This window comes from Netta rufina, assembly GCF_964035555.1.
Source record: "Netta rufina genome assembly, chromosome: 2".
NCBI lineage: Eukaryota > Metazoa > Chordata > Aves > Anseriformes > Anatidae > Netta > Netta rufina.
The window spans coordinates 30,220,445-30,240,767 of NC_140124.1; the positions used below are offsets into that span (position 1 = coordinate 30,220,445).

Below are 20,323 nucleotides of genomic sequence, written 5' to 3' on the forward strand. Positions count from 1 at the left end.
GCTGACTGGGCCTGATCGCCTGCTTGCCCTGCAAGTGCTGCATGATGACTCTCAGGAGGATCTGCTCCATGAGCTTTCCTGGCACTGAGGTCAAACTGACAGGCCTGTAGTTTCCCGGGTCTGCCCTCCGGCCCTTCTTGTAGATGGGCGTCACGTTTGCTAGCCGCCAGTCGATTGGAACCTCCCCTGATAGCCAGGACTGTTGATAAATGATGGAAAGTGGCTTGGCCAGCTCCTCTGCCAGTTCCCTCAGTACCCTTGACCCTCAGTACCATATATGTATATGTATGGCCATTCAAATCTATTCTACTCTTTAATGTCAAAGTCATCTTAATGCATAGTTTAAAAGCTGGTGACCAGATCAGATTTCCAGTTTGCAACCTCACGATAAATGCACAATCATTATATTGTGTACAAATTCTTAAATACAAATAAATATACTGAATAAGTTACAAGTGTAATAAATTATTATACTTGTAAGTGTAATATAAATTATTACACTTGTAAGTGTAATATAAATAAGTGTATAAGTTAAAAGCTGTTTCCCATACGAAGCTTTGGTTCTGTTAAGGGAATGGTGTTTCTGTCTCTAGAAAGTTTTTTATTATTATTATTATTTTTTATTTAATGTCACTTTTTAAAATGAAAAACTACAGAGAAAAAGAAAGAGCGTGTGAACCGAAGGGGAAGCAAAACAGTCAAAAAAAAAAAAAAAAAAAAGAAGTAATTTAAGATGTAGAAGACCATAGACAGGATAACTTATTTTTTAATTAGTTTTAAACACGAATTTCAAGGTAAACAAATTTACATAGATAAGTCCATCACATTGTCGTCCTACTCCTAATTTCCTCTGCTCAGGAGAGCTGTTACACAATAACAAGTGTCAAGTACAATGTTTCAAGGATGCTTACTCATTCTGTGTCAAACCCAGTTCTGCTCTTCTCACCTTTTATTCGTCACTTGACGAATCTGAAGGACAAGCGCTCTAGGATCTCTTCTGATCCAAAATGTCATGTGCCAAATATGGCTGGTTACTCTTGGAGAACACATTTTCTAATAAGTATGTGTGCTGAAAGACCCTCTGCTGTAAGTCACATCCCATCACAATGAGAGCAAGCAGAAAAATATCCTGGCTCACAGGTGTGCCTCGCCATCTTTTCATAAGAACTAGCAAAGGGACAAATGCTTTTCATTACCAGCATTCCCACTTTGACCCAATGGTGTTGGTTCTTTAGGAAGTTAGCAGATCTAGTTATGCTACTTCCACCACTGAGGGTATTTCAGATTAATTTAAGATGAAGTTATAGAGGTGAGGGCAGGGTAATAACTTCTATTAATATTTAAGCACTTCTACCATATGTAATACATGTCAAAAAGAAAGCTGGGGGGAGTGGGAATAAAAAAAAAACAAAACAAAAAACAAACAAAAAAAAAACAACAACAAATAATCAAGCAAACAAACAAAAACATTGGGTTGATGCTAGTTTTAATCCAGATAGGCAGAATAAATCTCAGACAACTTTTTATAAGCAGGCATCCTCACCATATGGCTTTCAAGGCATAATATTCATTTAAAAAAAAAAAAAAGGACTCAAGAATCTGACAAAACTGTCAAAAAATTCTCACTAAGATTCATTCATATTTCCACTGGAGCATTTTATACACATAAACAGTGAATTTCCCAAACAATTAATATCATGTACAGAATTAAGTGCAAATGACCTTTCCTTTTTATAATTTTAAATATAAAACTATGATTTTTAAGTATAAAGGCAATATTTATATTTTCATATTTTATATAATGCATGTGAAACAAATATAAAGTTTAATATATTATATATTTGGTATGTAGGATATATAAGGATATTCCACATACATAAAAATATTTGAGATATAAAATATATATATAAATATAAATATATTTATAAATTTAAATGTAAATAAAGCTCTCTTACTGAATTAGAATTAGCCTACATAAAGAGTTTGTAAGGGAAAATATTTTTCTGCTTCATATGGTTCCAAACAAACTCAGTAAGAGTGAAGAAAGAATTAGACAGATTTCTTAATAGAACTTGAGGGAAAGCATAAGTATTTCCTATCAACATAGTTTTAGTCAATTAGTATCTTAATAACAACTATTACCTGTTATCCACAGAACATTTTTAAATGATTCAAAAATAAATATTGGAGAAGAACATGGTAAAAGGGTTTGAAGCGGACATAAAACAGTGGAAGTCAAATAACAAAAATATAAAATAAATCTTTCAATAGGTCTCTTTCCCCAAAAGTTTAATCTCTACCATATATATATTAACAGTTTGGTTAGACAATTCCTCTACATAGCACAATGTGGATCTTACAGCAAGCATGGCATGAATTAAAAAGGACAAATATCCATTATGGTAGCAACCTTGTAAGATATTACATAGATATGAAAAACAGGTACAACAGATAACTTCAAAACATAATTTATCTGTATTAATTTGTACTGTAATCCATGAGCAATATAGTTATTGCAGTTCTTTTTTTTTTTTTTTTGTTGCTCACTATAAAAGTTGCCATTAAAAGTGGCCAAAAACATTACCTTCAATTAAAAAAAAAAAAAAAAAAGTTTTCCACTTTACAGATAATGGTAAAATAGTAAAAGGCTTTTCTACATCAGAAATTCAAGTAGTCAAGTAATAGAAAATAGAAGAGCTAGACTGGTACATTCAAACATTATACTGATACAGACTAACCCAATTAATGCCTACTCTTCAATCATTTGCAAACAAGCAACAAGAAGGATCAGCAGAACTTCTCCTACTAACATCTTCTACCACAGGGCACACAACACTCCTATAAGCTTGGGAATAAAAGCTAAAAAGCCACAACTATAATAATACCAGGAAAACTACAGAAATTGCCTCCTAAGGACTTAAAATAATAGGATATTTGCTAGGTAAGTTGTTGGATGATTCTGAAAAATGAACCATTTTTCTTACAAACAATCCCTAAATTTGGTTTACAAGACACTGTTACACATGATTGTATTTCTATCATCAAAACTGAATAGACCATCTAATTCTTGTCTGATGATGAAATTGTTATACCATTAACTATCGCTCCCTAGCTTTTACAATACTTCCCCACTTTGCACATTGTGCAAATTTCATTACCATACACAGAATTCTTAGGTCAGGGTCGATAATTAATACAGTAAATAGGATCAATCATACTGTGTTGAAAAACCTATCAATAAATATCTATCTTCATCTCAGTAGGTTCCTTGTAAATTGACCTGGTTTAGTCTGAACAAGTTTCTTATCTCCTGGAAATAAAACAAATTCAATTAAACCACTGAAGGTGTTTGATACCAGCCTATTTTTAGTATTATTTTTATTTTGCCAGACACAAGAATCACACACGGAGGCAATTACTGAGTTTCTGCTGATAAATTAGTAATTTCCACCTGAAAGATGGCAACTGTTTCAACTACCTACACTACTCCAGTTCAGTTTCTTATAGTCATCTTATCAAAGCTATATGAATAGAGAACCTATTAATGAATCAAACACAAACCCTAAAGGACTTTACTATTTGTATGTTAATCATGTATAATTGATATATATAATCATATATATAATCAGAGCATAATTGACTTACGCACTGATGGCTCTCCCCTGTTCTTACAGAATTATTTTAGGAACTGTTGTCCTATTCAGAGTAAAACTATTTCAAAATGTAATTGACAATGCTTTCCATTAAGGTATCTGCACACACTCTTCCCCCCATACCTAGTAGCAGTGTACTATACAAAGATTTCAGGAATCAGCAACATAGGATATCTTAGTAGATATCCATCAGCCAGCCTTCTTCACCCAGAATAGATGAAAAAATTAAAACTGCGGATAGCCCAAGCAAAGAAAAAGACATTGATACTGGCACCTGTACAGGTACCTGGTACAGGTATCAACAAAATGTAAGGTAAATTGTAAAATATCAGGAGATATTAAAATACTATATAACTTGGTAAACTTCTCAATTGCAGAGATCAAAGTGGGGAAAACAAACAAAACTTAAGTATCTGTCCTACGGTAGAGAAATTTCCTCTTAAATGCTCTAAATGTTATTAGAGCCACTTCAGCTCTTAGGGCTAAAATCTGTATTTACTAAGCTGCTTTTACAGATACCCTTCAGTAATTTGGATTCAGTGTTTGGAAAAGGAGAGTAATCTAGAAACAGATGATCAGTATAATTTCAAAATACTTTTGTCTCAGCTTCTTAGCCAATATTACTATACACACCACAGGAATTTTGCCAACGACAATACTTGTCTAACTGTAATCAGATGCAAGACTAAAGACTACAGAAGCTCTGCAGTATTATTTATGGGAAAAAAAATGTATTCACTGTTATTTCTCTTATGACTTCTGTTTTAAAACTTCCTTATTCCCAGTAATAAAGTAGTCTGGTTTTAAAGGTATTGAGACAATAAAATAATATTGAACAAATAAATATGTAAAATTTTGAAACTTTTAAATGTTTGAGAAAGTGTGGCATAAATCAAATACAGTAGTAGTACTTAAAAAAGAATCTTGAATGGCATCGCTAACTTTACCAACCGTATGATAATTATGAGTGAGTTAGTACTTCACTTGCATATTGGAATAGAACCTGCATTGTGTGTGAATGGAAGTGAATAAAAGATAAATGTTCACCCTAAATATCACCAGCTCAGAGAAGTAACAGCCTGCTAAACCTTTTAAAAAAGATTTACATTAACAAAAGGCTAATCTGTTAGATATTTCACAATTCATGTGAACTCTATAATTTGGAAACCATCCACTTGTGAATTCACAATGCTGGGTTTGAACTAGCAATTTCACTAATTTGGATGCTCTGCTCATTATGATTTCCCCTTAAACTAGGGGAATATCCATATGAAAGCACCAAGTTGAAAGTCAGAGCAATTACACTGTTACAATGTTTACCCCTTTATTGTACTGACCATACTATACTGCTGCCATTTTACCAAACAGAATACAATCCCTGACAAATGGTTATTTTGTTTGGTCATTGAGTCTATGAATGTAAACAAAAATTAGTTTTTCCTTGTCTAGACTGACAACTGAGCTGGCCATGTAACTGGACAACACACACTTTTTATCCTCATTATAAAACTCAGTTATAGTTTTGTATATATTGTAATGACACTATTCATGAGACAGTAATTACAATAAATCACTAATAAAAAAAGTTTCAGTAAATCCAGTTTATCATAGCATGGGACAAAATATTCCTCTCCTGGAATGGCATTTTAATGTGCAAAAGTTAAGTAGTAGGTGGGTATCTTGCAGCTGAAAATATTGTTTTCAGCTCATAATTTCTAAAGATACAGGTGGCTACCAATTTAAAATCCCAGGCTTGCTAAAAATGATGGAACAATTAGAAAAATATTATCTCAGTCTTGCAATAAGTGACCATGCAGAATCACTGGTGAACTTCATGGTTATAGTGGACATTTTACCAGAAAAGTAATTCAAACCAAGACCCTGTGTCAGATACCCCACACTGATGATATCAGTCCCTATCACATACTTCACGCTCAAAAATACCATGAATATACCTAGGTTTTCTGTAATTAATGCTTACAATGTATATCAAACTATTTTCACATTATAGCAATATAGTCAATAGATGGCCCAAATTATTTTGATATGGATATTGAACAATAATGGTAGTGTAAAACCTATGATCTTTGCAAGAATAAAATTTGCTTTATCTGCATAAAGAAAGAAGGATAGCAACCTTACTGATTATAGAGAGATATGTGCCAGTCAGAAGAAGGAAAGCAGAAGCACTTGTGGGAAAAGTGAATCAATAAATGCTGAGTAGTGGATGTCATAGGTACAGTGAATTTCAGAAATAACTTAAAAATGATAGTCAAAAACTTACTTGGAAATGACTGAGAAAAGGGAACCAGTTCAAGAAGGCAGGGAGGAGGGCAGGAAACAAATAAGCAGGCTAAAGGATGGGCTTTTTTAGAATAGATTCCAGACAATAGGTTTTGTGGATGTGGCAAACTCACCAATGAACAGTTACAGTGGGTAAGAGAGCAGTGAATTATCCCGGACCACAGCTTTACCAGCCTAGACTTAGTAGTAGTACTGGAAATTAGTGATATTTACAATATTTGAAGATTGTGGTATGCATATTGCAAACACCTTGGACATCACACAAGTAAAAATATTGTTAAACAACTGTTCTATAATTATATTTAAAACCAAGTTTCATGTGTTAAGACTCACTGTGTTCTAAATTCGACTGATTTAAGATGCATAACTGTAACACAGTTAATCATTAGAGTACAACTAATCCACCATGGCTTGCTCTGCCCTTTGGCAAAAAATATAATTCTTCCAAAGAAATATGGATCAGGTCCAAGGTGTTATATATGGAGTGGTAATTCGTGTCGAGAAGATGGTTGATATTAATAAAGAAGGGGGAGATTTGGGAGCGTGTCCATGGGGGTCGGAAAGCCCTGTGGTTGATGGTAACATCAGACTCTTAACGATGAGGCCATCAGGAATGTAAAAGAGTTTAGAGGGAACAAAGAAGGGTGTTTCAGGAGACTCCATGCAGTCTCTGTTTTCTTGTTCTTCAGATGGTTTCTTGTTCTCCAGCCGTTAAGGCATGGATGTTTCTGGGTGTTTGCTGTTGTTGTTACATTCAACGTTGTTTGACCAATGAAAAGTTGTTTTGAAAAGAACTGCTATGGGGTGAAGGGTATAAGAGGGGAGCCTGTCCTCAAGATTAAAAAAAAAAAAAAAAAAAAAAAAAGCAACACGAAGTTATGTCACCAATAAAGAAGCAGAAAGAAGGAATGAAAAGGAACAGGCTAGCAGAACAGAGACCAGGATGGGAACAGGCACATTGATCACCTCATGAAGATAGGTTCGGCCAGACTCAGCAAACTGCTCAGAGAAGCTCGTACAGAAAGTCGCTGGAAACAGGCGCACTGGAGCAGGAGAGAAGCTCAAGCTGATAGAAGCAGACCCACGCACACAACTGCCCCTCGCTGGTAAGTAGTTGCGCATTATGGGGAATCATACGTCCTTGGAAACAAAGACTGTCCTGGTAACCTTACAGCTTATTCTCCTTATTAACAATCAGACAGTTTATGATCTTGAAATATGGGACCAAACTGAGGTCAAGGTGTGGGACTCTGCAACTAAAAACGACAAGGTTGCAGTGGGATTGCTCGGCACCTGGCGAGCAGTCTCTGAGGCCTTAAAGAGACATGTGGGGCCACAATCACAAACGTGTGGTTTACCACAGTGAGGGAGCTGCGGGCTCATTTACTGATCCGACTGCTACATCATCGGCCCCTCCGCTACAGCCATCGAAGGCTTTTGCTGTTACGCCCCCTGCTGACCTGGACGTGCCTTTTGACCCAGGATTATTGGCCTTGAAAAGGAGATGGATATGCTTTTCTTCGATCTGGTAAGAACGGGATACATAAGGCCCGAAGGCCGAGTTGCTTGACAACTTAAAGCGAGACATATTGTTCAAAAGGAATGGAAAATGGAGACTTGTTTGTAATCAAGAAAAGGAATGGAAAATGGAGGCTGCTAAGTCATGGAACTTAAGGTAACAAACAATCCTTTTTCTGATTGTATAGGCATACTCGGGTTTAGTATGTAAAAGCAATGTTCTGTATATTTAGAATGTTTGACGTTCGTGTGTGCGTGTTGGTGGAGCGTAGACTCCCCGCACACCCAGCGCTGTTTACTTGCCTTTTATATCTTTTATAAATATTACTAAATTCAGATTGAGATGAGACTTCATTTATAACAAAGGTTTTGTTCAGAAGAAAATAACTCTGCACTTATTGTCTTCTTAAAGTATTCTTGGTGTATGTGTCTTTCCACAATACTCTGTAAATTCCCAATGTTCAACAGCAAAGAAATACTTCAGCAATCAATTCCAATAATCAGGGGAAATAGTGTAATTTTCAAAATAGGCCCATTGCTTTGTGAAGGTATAAAGGCCCAGGTGCTGTAGATTCCCAACTAAATTACAGAGTAAGTTGTAGGAATTCAGTTTGGCTGTCTTGGGCATCATTTAAGTGGACAGAATTTAAGGTTTAAAAAGGCCTGCTGATGTAAACTTGTGGATAGAATTTTAAAAATACACGCTCTCCAAATTAAATGTTTAAGGGAGTAACAAAGAAATACAACTTTTGTGGATATAATTTCTATTATACTGTATAAAAATAACATAAATTAGACATTTTAAATAATAGACTTAAGGGAACGGGAGCCTTTTCAGAGGGACAAAGCCTTTGTGAAATGGTGACCTCTCTACAGAGCCATGTGGGTCTGTGGCTGACTGCTATTCAGCCAGCTATTATTTACCTCTCTGTGAGGTGAACAATAACTGAATTTCAGATTCTTCAAGATCATTAAATCCACAATAACAGTTGTTGTCAGAAGTAGAAGACTCCTATAGAGATATAACAACCAAACAGGGAAACTCTTTTCAAGGCTAAAAACACAGGTGCTAGGCACAAATTACACAATGTATCAGCCTGGCAATTTTCATGTCACTTTGTTAACTGTTGCAGTCTACATATATAACCATAGAGTACCTTTTATGCCTATGTTCAGCTGCCGAGTTTTCAGGGTTTCTCCAGCTCACCCATCTCTCTCTGCTCCCAAATAACGAATGTCTAAACCATTAATTATTATACCAATGTTTAAAGCATACTGTTGCCCTTTGGCTGAGAGCTCCTTGATTTTCAGGCATCGCAGCAGGTCAGCTTCCGTTGTTGGAAAAGAATCAATATCAGAGAGTCGGCTTCATTGTGATTTATTTGAACCACTGCAATGTATTTTTATATAGATTATGTACATGAGTTGACATAAACAACTCTGAAAACCTTCATTTAGGCATGCAAATAAACTACAAGAAACATTTTTGCTACTGTCCCAGCAGTTCTCTAAGTACCATCACATCTATTATGAAATTAGGTGACACATCCACTTGAGTAACTGGACATTCAGGCGGTGATACTAACTTCACTGACAGCTTGTTCAAAATATTTTACACTGACCTTCTACAGCATATTTATTAAAAATGCACAATAACTGATAATCAAAAACCTTTATTTTAGTTTTAGTTTAGTTTAGTTTGGGGAATATAATAGACTTGAAAGGGAAAGTGGAATTATAAATTTCAGATTTATAAGTTAGACTTCAAAGAAATTCAAACATGTGACTGGTGTCCATAGGCTACACTTTCTCTGAGCAAGGACTGTTTTAACCTTGTTCCAGCTCAGGTCTGCTAAGGAGCCCTTTATTCCAACACATTTCTGTGAAAGAACATGGCTATCTCATTAAAAAGGAAGAACGAATAACCTAGAATGATTGTGCTGTTGACATTTACATGAAATCCGGCAGTTTCACAGTCCCCCTAAGATTTAGAATTTTATGGGTCTCCTTGTTCTATTGTTTTTCTCCATTATTTAAATGCATATATTTTCAACAAAAAAGGAACTGGAAATGCTAATTGAGAGTAACCACAGATGTTTGGAACTCAAGGTAGAAAACTTATGAATGTTATCATCTTGATTGATGACAACATACATCAGAGAGATACGATCATTAATAAATAACTTGTGGGTTCAAACATACAGTTTGGCTCAACAGAAAACATGCAAATTCTACTCTCATTATAATAAACATTTTACAGGTTGAGTAAATATGTCTGAAAGTAGTGTTCAAAAGAAAAAAAAAAAGCTCAAAATAAACTCAATTAAAATCTATTATAATAATCATAAATTGTTTAAAATAAATACACATTATGTTTATCCCTTTCCACTCTATTACAGTAACTGGCATGAAAGATACATTTTCGTTTACCTCTGTGCTGTACAATCCCCTCACTGTTTCATTTCAACCTGAATGATGTACATGACAATACTAAACAAATACAACATTTTGACTGACAGTATAACTGGCATTATAGATGTGGATGAATGAATGGACAGATGGATGTATGGGCAGGTTTTATTAGGCAATCTAGCCCTCACAGAAAGGAAAACAAAGACTGGTAAATGAAATACAGAGTTTATTCAACTGCTTTCTTAATTGACAAATTTATACAGCCTACGTAGTGTTGCCAGGGGCAAAAAGTGATGGCAGGAGATAAACTGGAAATTTAGGATTATTCATTTCTGTGGAATGAATTAAAAACATACCAAAACAAGCTTAATAAAATGCAATCTCTGTTTGAAAATTAATTAAAAATTGCTTCAAAGTGACTCTGAAGTAAAACTATTTAGATTCCTAATAGGGAGAGAAATTGAAAATATTTCCTAAAAACACTGTTATGGTTCAAAAGACTAGAGTTTAAATTGCTTTCAGTACAGGGTTTCTGTCTGAACTTAACACTGCCCTCTTGTGCTTCTTCCTTAAAATACATTTTCCTTTACATCACAAGATAATGAAAACCAGAAGACGGAGACAGAAATACAGTCACTAAGTGGTTTTTGTGTGTGTGTGTTTTCATTTATTTGTTTGGCTTTGTTTAAAGCTTCAATTCAGTGAGATGAAGTTGAAAATAAATATTTAATTTATTTTAAAATTTGTCCTCTCAATCTCAAAGCATGGAATTTCTAGTATACCCTACGCAAAACAATACTGGTTATTAGTTTTATCTCAGTTAAAATTTATTTTAAATTCCTGAAATAACCTTCTGCAATTTTTCTAATCTAGTTACTTTTTGGAGTAAGATTATTTCAATTTTCTATACATCTCAAGATGAGTATAACAAAAGATGTTTGAATAATCAAACGGCAATAACATTCGGTACAGGATAAAATTACAGGCATGAAAAAAATCAGGCACCTCATGTATGACTTTTTTTGAGCAGGTTTTGCCTATTCTGCAGGTTGCACCTTAGCCACACTGTAGCTAAGATAGCCACACTGTATTTGTAGATATCCAGAGAAATCAAACTTCCAAAAGGATAAGAGCCAATTCACCTTTCAGTTTCATCAGCACTATACACATCCTAAGTCTAACATAATGAATGAATGGACAACTGAATGGTTTTAATAGAGAATAACTTCCTGTATATCTCACCTTAAAATATGTAGTATTGGCAAAAATTGTTAAAGCATACTCTTTTCAGTAATACACCGATGACAACTGAAATATGATATTGCAAAGCACAAAACGTGTACACTTCCACTTCAATCTTTTTCTTCCTCCAACTTAAAAGGAAAAAAACAAAATAAAATCTATAAACTTTTCTGTAGAAAAGAAATCCCAAGACTATATACATATATATATATATTTTTTTTTTTCAAGCAATAGCGTAAACTTTATGCCAGTGAACATATGTCATTTAATATATTTCTGTAACATTTCTCATTGGTGTAAAAGTTCATGTATCTGTGTAACTAAATAATATGCAACCCATACAGAAAATGGTACATGGACAAGATCATCAGTGCTGGCCTGTTCTCTTCTACCAAAGTACATGCTACTTAAAAACGAGACAATTTCAAGTGGCAAAAGTTGATATACCGTGATTCACTTACATTCACATGATTGCAAAATTGAAGAGTCATGGAAGAAGCATGTTAGGCAACTGACTGTAACACTATCTGATTCAGATAACACTCTAGTCCCCATAAAAAGTCACTGCCAGCATAATTTAGTCTGTCTAGTCACTTTCTGCCCCACTGAATCCCTAAGATTATAGAATGGATAAGGAGAGCTCAGCCAGAGTAATCTGAAACAACAAACAACACTCTGTAACTGACATGCATGAGAACATATATATATATGAACACTGTCTGCATTACACAGGAACAAATACATGTGCAAAAATTCATTTATGAAAAAGAAAACTTCAAATCAATCTTTGAGATTGTTAGATATTTGCAACATAAAAAAAAATAAATACAACTAAAGTCAGGTTGCTAATATAGCAGTAAAAGCTGCAAATAAAATGCAATTTATCACAGAGTTCTCACAGTGTACTGCATGGTTATCAGTAAAACATATGATACATAGTTTTATTTGTACATGTGAACAAATAATACCTGTAAATTTCTGCAGCCATTCAGAGGTCTGTAGTGTTGATATATTCAAAGCATGCAGTATGTGCTTCAGTCTGTTCATTTGATTATGTAGCATTTTATTAAATGAGTTCCTGGTAATAATATTAACTGTAGACTTACCCTGGCATTGGTCCATTTCCAGCAAGACTATAAACTTGACGAGGATTTAAAAGGTACTGAAATTTTCTATAAATTCTGAAGAAGTAAAAAAGACAAAGAAAAATATTTACTTACATGTTTGTTTGTTTTTTCATTTACATTGTGTTTTTTTTTTTGTTTTTTTTTTTAAGCTGTCAACCAAACAATTAAAGAAGTTAACAGCTACTATAATGATTTGAATTGCAGGATGTCATTTATAAAAATAAATAAATAAGTATATAATTTATACAGACTGTATATTGTACATAAAATAAGGAATAAGGAAAGACCCAAGAAAAGGTGAGTCAAAAAAAAAAAAAAAAAAAAAAAAAGAATTTGAAAGAACCCTGTTAATTGTTGAACTAACTCCATGGAAAAGCATATGTATCCTTGAATTTATAGATAACACAAAATTAAAAGCATAATTAATTGCAAAAGTAAACTGGCTCTGTCACCCACCAAAAATGTCCCCCCATAGGTTGAACAACATTCTAAGAAAGCAAATCTATTGTCAACTCATCAACTGAATCTAACCGTAGAATTTACAATTACTTTGGATTATATTGAAATAACAAAAAATATGAAGAAGATTCAAATACATTGTTACTTAAAGTACACAACTTAAAATTATATGAATAATAGAAGGGAACTGATAAGCAGGAAGAGCTTTGCCCTATCCCATAAGGAACTCCCAGACAATCTTTCTTTATATGGTAAAATATTTCAAAAAAATATTACTTTGCAAATATGAGGTTAATTGTCCTAAAAGTATTACAAATGTAATGTTTCTTCATTAAGAGTACTAGATATATATTTTCCCACATTGAGGACATTGTGGTATCTGCACAACTTCTTATACAGAAGTACATGAAATTTTGAGCTCTGAGTAAATGAAAACATACCTGAGATCTACGACAATTGCTTGAATTATAACCCCTTATCTCCTGCTTTTAACTTTAATGCTAATGTCCTCAAGCTAATTCATATTTTAATGTTTTTAAGAAAACATTAGTTTTTCCACTGAAATGTCTCTTCCTTTCTTTTTACTGCCTTAAATAAAATAGAAGCATAACAAGAGCTGAATTTATCTTAAAATGGCCACATGGTTTCAAATTCAGGAAAATAAAACTGTCTAGACACAATCTATGTGCACACTGAGGGATTTAAAAAAAACTAGAAATACATAATTTATCAGGTTAGGTGGAAGACAAGGATGTAAGAATACTGAATACAAACAATTTTTTAATTATCTGTAAAATTGCCAAATTGGAACATTTTCTTAACTTCTCAATTATTTAGTGATATCAGCTTCTTCATGAAGTACTATGTTCAAATACACTCAACACAGTCTATTCCTGATGTCATTCATGATAGAAAAAAATCAGTATGAAATGACTGGTTTCACTTTGCTAGCATGCACATCGTTGCCAACCGTTGTGATGACAACTGAATCAGACATTTGACAGTGGGATTACAACACAGTATATTTCTATGTCATATGCAGTATCTACTGATGTAAAAAGATCTTTTTTTTTTTTTTTTTTTTAAAGAAAAAAAAAAAACTTAGTATGTGTAAATTGCTTCTCTGTGACATAGGATTTAACCTGGTCAAAGGGCCAGCTAATTTAACCTGTGTAGCTGACCAGGAGTTCTTGAACAGTATTGTTAATGAGTCCTAAAGGCTTAAGTGAATTATTTACTTAAAGATTAGGTGCTACAAAACATAGACATTACCTAAAGCTCACAGTACTGTTGTCAGGTATCAGTGAAATGTTATAAAAGTCTTTCTAGTAAAGAGAGAGCCAAAAATCCTATCTCTAGAGCCTATCTTTAGCCAAAAACCTGGAAGTCCACCTGCAGCAATGAAGACTACATTGAATCCTACCTGAATCATTAGGTTCTTTCCACAGGTACTAGTTGAACATCAATACCAGATAATCACTCTGACAACTGACTGCATGTCACATCATGCTTTAAGTTATCATAACATATTTATATACTCTAGTCTGTGTATAATTCATAACTTGGTGATTCATATCAGTTCATATTAACGAAGAAGAAGAAATTGTCTATAAATGTTTGTCTTCATATTAAAGTGTGACCAGACAGTGTGGCCCATTCAAGACTAGGAAATGGGCAGTAATTTAGCCTTCCAGTTTTATATTTGTGGTACCAAAATGCCTCCTCGTTTCTAGATGTGTTGCTTCTGCATGTAAGGAAGGGATTGGACATGGTTGCTTTATGACTGAAGATTTATTGAAAGCCATGAGACAGAACACTGGGTAATGCTAAAAGACAGCTTTTTGTGACAGTTCAATTCCATGAACAAAGCCAGTTTATTAACCTACCACAGGTCACCACGACCTCCAGCTTGGTCTAAACCCTATGACTCAGCTCACCAATAAACAAGTGTTTCTGTAACTGCTCATGGGGATATTCTGTGGTAACAAATTAGAGCTAAAATTGAAATCTTCAGAAAAGTTTATATGTTGTCATTCCCCCCCCCAAACGCACACTTAAATCATGTCCCTGATCTCATATGAAGTCCAAAACAGCTGCACTAGCATAGCTGAGGAGAATGAAAATTACAGCAGAAGTGGACAAGAGAACTGGGATTATCCATGAACAGCTTTGCTGCTGTAGATAATACTCCTGACTGCATCTGACTGTTGGGATGAGTCCGACTGGGCTACCTTCCAAACTAATAAAATCATTCCTTCAGAGGGAGAAAAGAAATAGACAGAAACCTGTTGGCAATTTAAAACTGGTAGTAAAAGTTGCCTGCACCAGGGAAAAAGCTGGCCATAGCAGTCAGTACCTTGTGCCAACTGGGGGATGTATCTTTTCTATCATCTGGGGGATGATGATTCAGGATGTCATCACTTTAGGCTTTATTTATCCTTAGTGACAGAGAACAAAGAAGCCAAGACCTCCACCCCAAAAGTAAAAGAATGGTAGTGATCTCTCCTAGATATAAAACATTTCAAAAATATCATTTGAAACTGCTTCTATATTTTGTCTTAATGCTAAATGAAAGATTAGAAATCTAGATTAGTCATAAAGTAGTATGGAAGAGCTACTCTGAACCAAAGTTATTTGAAAACAACAAAGGTCAAAGACATCATCAACCTGTACTGCACAGATACTAGATGTAGAGTCAGCAGGAAACATCAGTGTATGGAAGCTGATCTCCAGTTCATCCAACCGCACATTTGTCAAGGAAACAATTGTTTAAACTCACCTGCTGGTCAGGTAAATAGATTGGAAAATGGGGAAGGGCAAAACAAAGTAATGAGTATGGCAAAACATCAGCATGATTTAGAAGCACTCTTATGTGAGAAGCACTACCCTTAACAATAACAGTATTTAGAAGCACTACATGACATAACTAGTTGCCAGTTGTATATTCTTTCTGTTGAAATCAAATATTTTGTTAATGAGGTACTAAATTCATCCATTCTATTCACAGGATATTGAAGGCTGCTGTCATGATGAGTTACAACTTAGTTACAACTTAAACTCAGACATACAGGAATGCTAGCTATAGGATGAAAAGAACGCACTACTTTTTTTTTTCCTTTTTTTTTTTTTTTTTTTTCTTTCCTGACTAAATGACCCAAAATGTCCACAATTACTGAAAACATGTTACAGTGTGATGTGTCTGGAGTAAGATATCTCTGATTGGCTTTGCTAAACCAGTCCAAACTCATTTTTAATTAAAATCTGTTTGTGGCATATGAAAGTGTTAAACTCATCAACTTTAATTCTGATTTGTTACTTTCTCCATAATAAACATTAAATTACACTTCTGTTCTAATTTATTACGTATATATGGATTACACATTGTACTAAATAGTTTACACTAAAAAAAGAAAAACTTGTTTAAATTCATTTGCATTTCAGGTGATGGGCAATAATATTAATCTCTTTATTTAGAAGAAAGTATATCCAGATTATTTTGATAGTACTCTATTTTTCAGTAAACCATGAAAACCATAACATTATTTTTTAAAAGAGAAATCTGCTCATGAAGAACATATTTATCACTACACCTTTTGCAAAACTCTGTCTAACATAATTCAAGTTTTAAAATATATTGAGATGATAATCTATTGTAGAGATTGTAGAGAAGGCACTTTTGTGTTCTGAATGCATTTTTTCTACACATTCATTTCCCATCACCCATCTGTTTCAACTCTCAAAAACCACAATTGAAGCATCTAACTTTGTTTACCTTAAAGAGATCCTCAGTTCTCTTCCTTTGCATTTTAGAGATTTGGGGGAGGAAAAAAGAAAAAAAAAAAAAAGTAAAATACAAAAAGAAGTGGCAAGAGTATTATTGGGGAAGTGCATTTATTCAACTGGTTGTCAGATGGATGCATGCATGCTCTGTATGACTAAGGGCAATGAAATAGGTTGGGTTACCATATGGCAAGGCATAAAGTCTCATATGGGGAGCTGTGGAGAACACTGGAGTCTTGACAGTATTTGCAATAACCTTTCTGCATTCAATGAAAGTCAATTAGAAATCAAAGTTTCATTTATCGTGATCTCTCAAATACAGAAAATCCTAAGTAAAGAATGAAGGACAGCTCCCAGAAAAAGATAACCTTGATCTGAATAAGTCAAGATAATTACATTCTCATCTACAAAAATAATGGTGGTTGTTTTTTGGGGGGTGGGGTGTCATCTGGTCACCCTCCTCCCTGTTGTGAAAACCATGCTTTTGTTACAACCTGTCCTCTACTCCTAGCTCAGGCTTCTCAATACCTGACCAGGTTGCAAAATTGCTATAATCAAAAAGTCTGGTGAGTCATCATAATTGTTCATCTTACAAAGCTATTTATGTATTGGAATGTATTATGATTTTACTTTTCACTACATAAGATGTCCAAAATACTTTGGGGAGGGAACTACTCCTCCTCCTTTTTAGTTGCTGACTGTACAGCAGTCAGGTAAAAATCAGGGAAAATTAATAAATAAATAAATAAATAAATAAATATATATATATACACACACCATATATACACTGTTCCCTAAAAATGTTTTATTCCCTGAGATTATATCTACAAGTCAATATGTAGCCTTAACGTCCTTATTTTATCATTGTACTATGTTATTTGCACTGATATGAAAACACTTAAAATGTAGAAGGCAACACCTCATAAAATATTCCACAAGAGGAAGACTACTCCATTTTTATTTATTTTTTTTAACGTTTTTGAATCTAGGTTTAGATCAAATCATGAGATAATACCTCTTGCTGATGAATGATGAGATATGTCTACATGACTATGTAGTTGACCTTTTGATGTGTTTCTTCCAACACAGAAATACTGAGCACAACCTGGACACTTTAGTATGTAATTTAATATTATTTTGTGTGGCATCAAAGCCAATTTAGGAGATTCTCGTACTTCACTATGTCTATCAATTGGTGGCTGCCATCATGCTATACATGCAATGACAGCTATAATGATGTTAGTGAATTATATGTGTATATGTCATTATATTTATTTATATATTTATATATATATATATATATTTTAAAGTCATCTGACTTCTGTGATCTGTATGGCACCAACAACAGTTTAATTAATAAGAACTTAAAAGCGTCAGACTACAGTATGTGAATGGAAATAGGAGTTCAGACCAGGGATAAAGTTTTACGTTTACTTTTACCCTACAGAATATCTAACATTACATGACATCCCTTGTATACATTAAACCCTTTCAGATAGTGACCAATTCTGAGCTGGGAACTGAAAACTGTAAAACAGCATTTCATTAACTTGTTTATAAGACTATAACTATATTAAGTGTAGCTCTCAATTCTACCTTTCAGCTAGATACTTCCAGACTGATCCCTTATCTACTCACTTCACACATGTCCTTTAAAATGTCAAGCTGCATGCTACCACATTACACCCAACAATGCTCATGACTTCACAGAAGTCTCACTACTATGTCTGAAACAAGAATAAATGTTCATGTTGTAAGTGTCAACTGTTGGCTCGTAGTGTATTGTCATGATTGCAAAGGCAAGTTTTTGAAATTGTTCATAGTGAATCTTTTAGATTAACTGCCTTACACATAACTAGTATTCTTGGCATTGCTCATATCAAGGTATAGGGGTATAGGTATATCTAGGTACATATAGCTATATATAGGTATAGCTAGGTACAGGGTTCAAATGATCAGCCCATAAATTATAACATCTTCTTTCAGAGGTCTTCACGTGCAATTTTGGTTAAGTGTTGTTTAGCTCTGAGAACTGTCCTAACAACTACTTAGTAGGATTTAGTCCCTTTTGTTGGTTTACTTAAAGAGACACTCTTTGAAATAAGTTATCTAGTGAAATAAGTGGGAAAGAGGTAGGGGAAGCTGACATATTTGATTGGTTCCAAGCTTTTGAAACAGACTGGATCCTTTCTTTTTGGGTATCCACATCACCCAGTATCCACACTTGTCGTCTTCAGCCTGATCTTGGCCAAAAGACTGTAAACTTTTTCTAGGTTTGAAGGATAAATTTTAGCACTGACATCATAAGGTAGGCTATAAAAATCCATAGATTTGTGTGTTGATCAAAAATGACCATAAATGTTATCAGCTACTTGTGATTCTAAAGTACACTGTAAAACCTACATTTCTGTCAGAGCTTGAAGAACAGTTACAGTAGGAAAATGTTACCTACTTCTGTTTTATCATGCCTCGGATACACTACCATTTGAGCATAAACTTTAGCATTTTGAATTCAAATCAGTGTAGTTACTGACATATAAAGTTACGCATATCTTTAACGTTTGTGTGATTGGACTTTAACTTTTCAACTGATTGTCAGAATGCTTCCTATCAACAGAAATCAACAAGTTTCTTCACTATAGGAAGAGTGACTTCCTACATTCTTCACTTATGGAGAGACTGGAGAGTCTATTTACTAATCTCTGAAAGGCCAGTCATACGTTAAAAAACAGAATACTACTTCCAAATTATATTATTGGACTTTCTGCATAATTATTACAGAAATTAAAAGAAAACTGATCTAATATCAAAGATACTATATACAAAGTCAAAATGTAACAAATCACCTTCATACAAATCACACTAAACCATACACTGAATATAGATACTCCTCCAGATGTTAAATGAAACTTGCCTAGAGCTCATTCTAGTTTTTAACAACAGAATCAATAATTGTATACTAGTTTTGTACCTCTTATAAACAGGGCAACGGGATGTCAAAACATGAGGCATAACAGAATAAAATACCAGAATAAAACTCCTATTTTAGATTTCTTTTTTTATATAACACTTAAAAAAATCATTTTCAAATGTATCACATAAATCAGATGAGAGAGAGAGAGAGAATTAGCCTTACCTTTCTCCTTGTTTCCCACCACTTTTAGGATTGACAAAAACTAAAAGTGGATGAGTGCCTGGAACTGGAGTGATCTAAAAGAGGAATAACACAGCCACTCATTAATGCTGTGTTTCATTCTTTTTTTATAAAAAAAAAAAAAAAAAAAAAAAAAAATCTATAGTAGACAGAAAATGAAAGACTTAATGCAAACTCTATGTTATGCTGTATAATCTATTTGGAAGAATATGATTTGCAATAAACCTAACTTTCTTAATTTGCCACAAATTACAAGTGATATATATATGTGTATATATATGTACATATATATATATACCTATTTAGTACTATCTCTGTTTTACAGCTATAATGCCATTTTAACCTGTAACTCCATTGAAACCAATACTGATATTAGGTTATATCCATCAATAGAGAAGAAAACTTCAAATGCAAGAAATACGTTTTTGAAGCCGTGAAGAAATTGTATTTTGTAGTGAGAAGAAATAACGCTAAAGGTGAAATACTGCAAAATGAAATCTTAAACTCAATACTTTATCATTATTATTTTAACAAATGACAGAAACTGTGATATTTGACATTATATGAATTCACGCATTTAAAAAAAATATATCAAACAATAATAATCAGTTCCTTTAAAAAGTTTAGAAAGCCGGAAAACTTAAAAAGGAAAGATGACAACAAAATGTGAAGGA

The 20,323-nt window shown here is 33.8% G+C and overlaps 1 protein-coding gene across 4 annotated transcripts in view; it reads right to left on the minus strand.

Annotated features, from left to right (window-relative positions):
• DGKB (diacylglycerol kinase beta) overlaps positions 1 to 20,323 on the minus strand; it is a gene marked incomplete at both ends in the record, with an annotated part of 326,775 nt that overhangs the window by 208,682 nt on the left and 97,770 nt on the right. For all 4 annotated transcript variants that reach the window (XM_084306831.1, XM_084306829.1, XM_084306830.1 and 1 more), the window contains 2 exons: positions 12,236 to 12,310; positions 19,632 to 19,705. In XM_084306831.1, the coding sequence (XP_084162957.1) occupies positions 12,236 to 12,310; positions 19,632 to 19,705 (149 nt within the window). The remainder of the gene's footprint in view (positions 1 to 12,235; positions 12,311 to 19,631; positions 19,706 to 20,323) is intronic.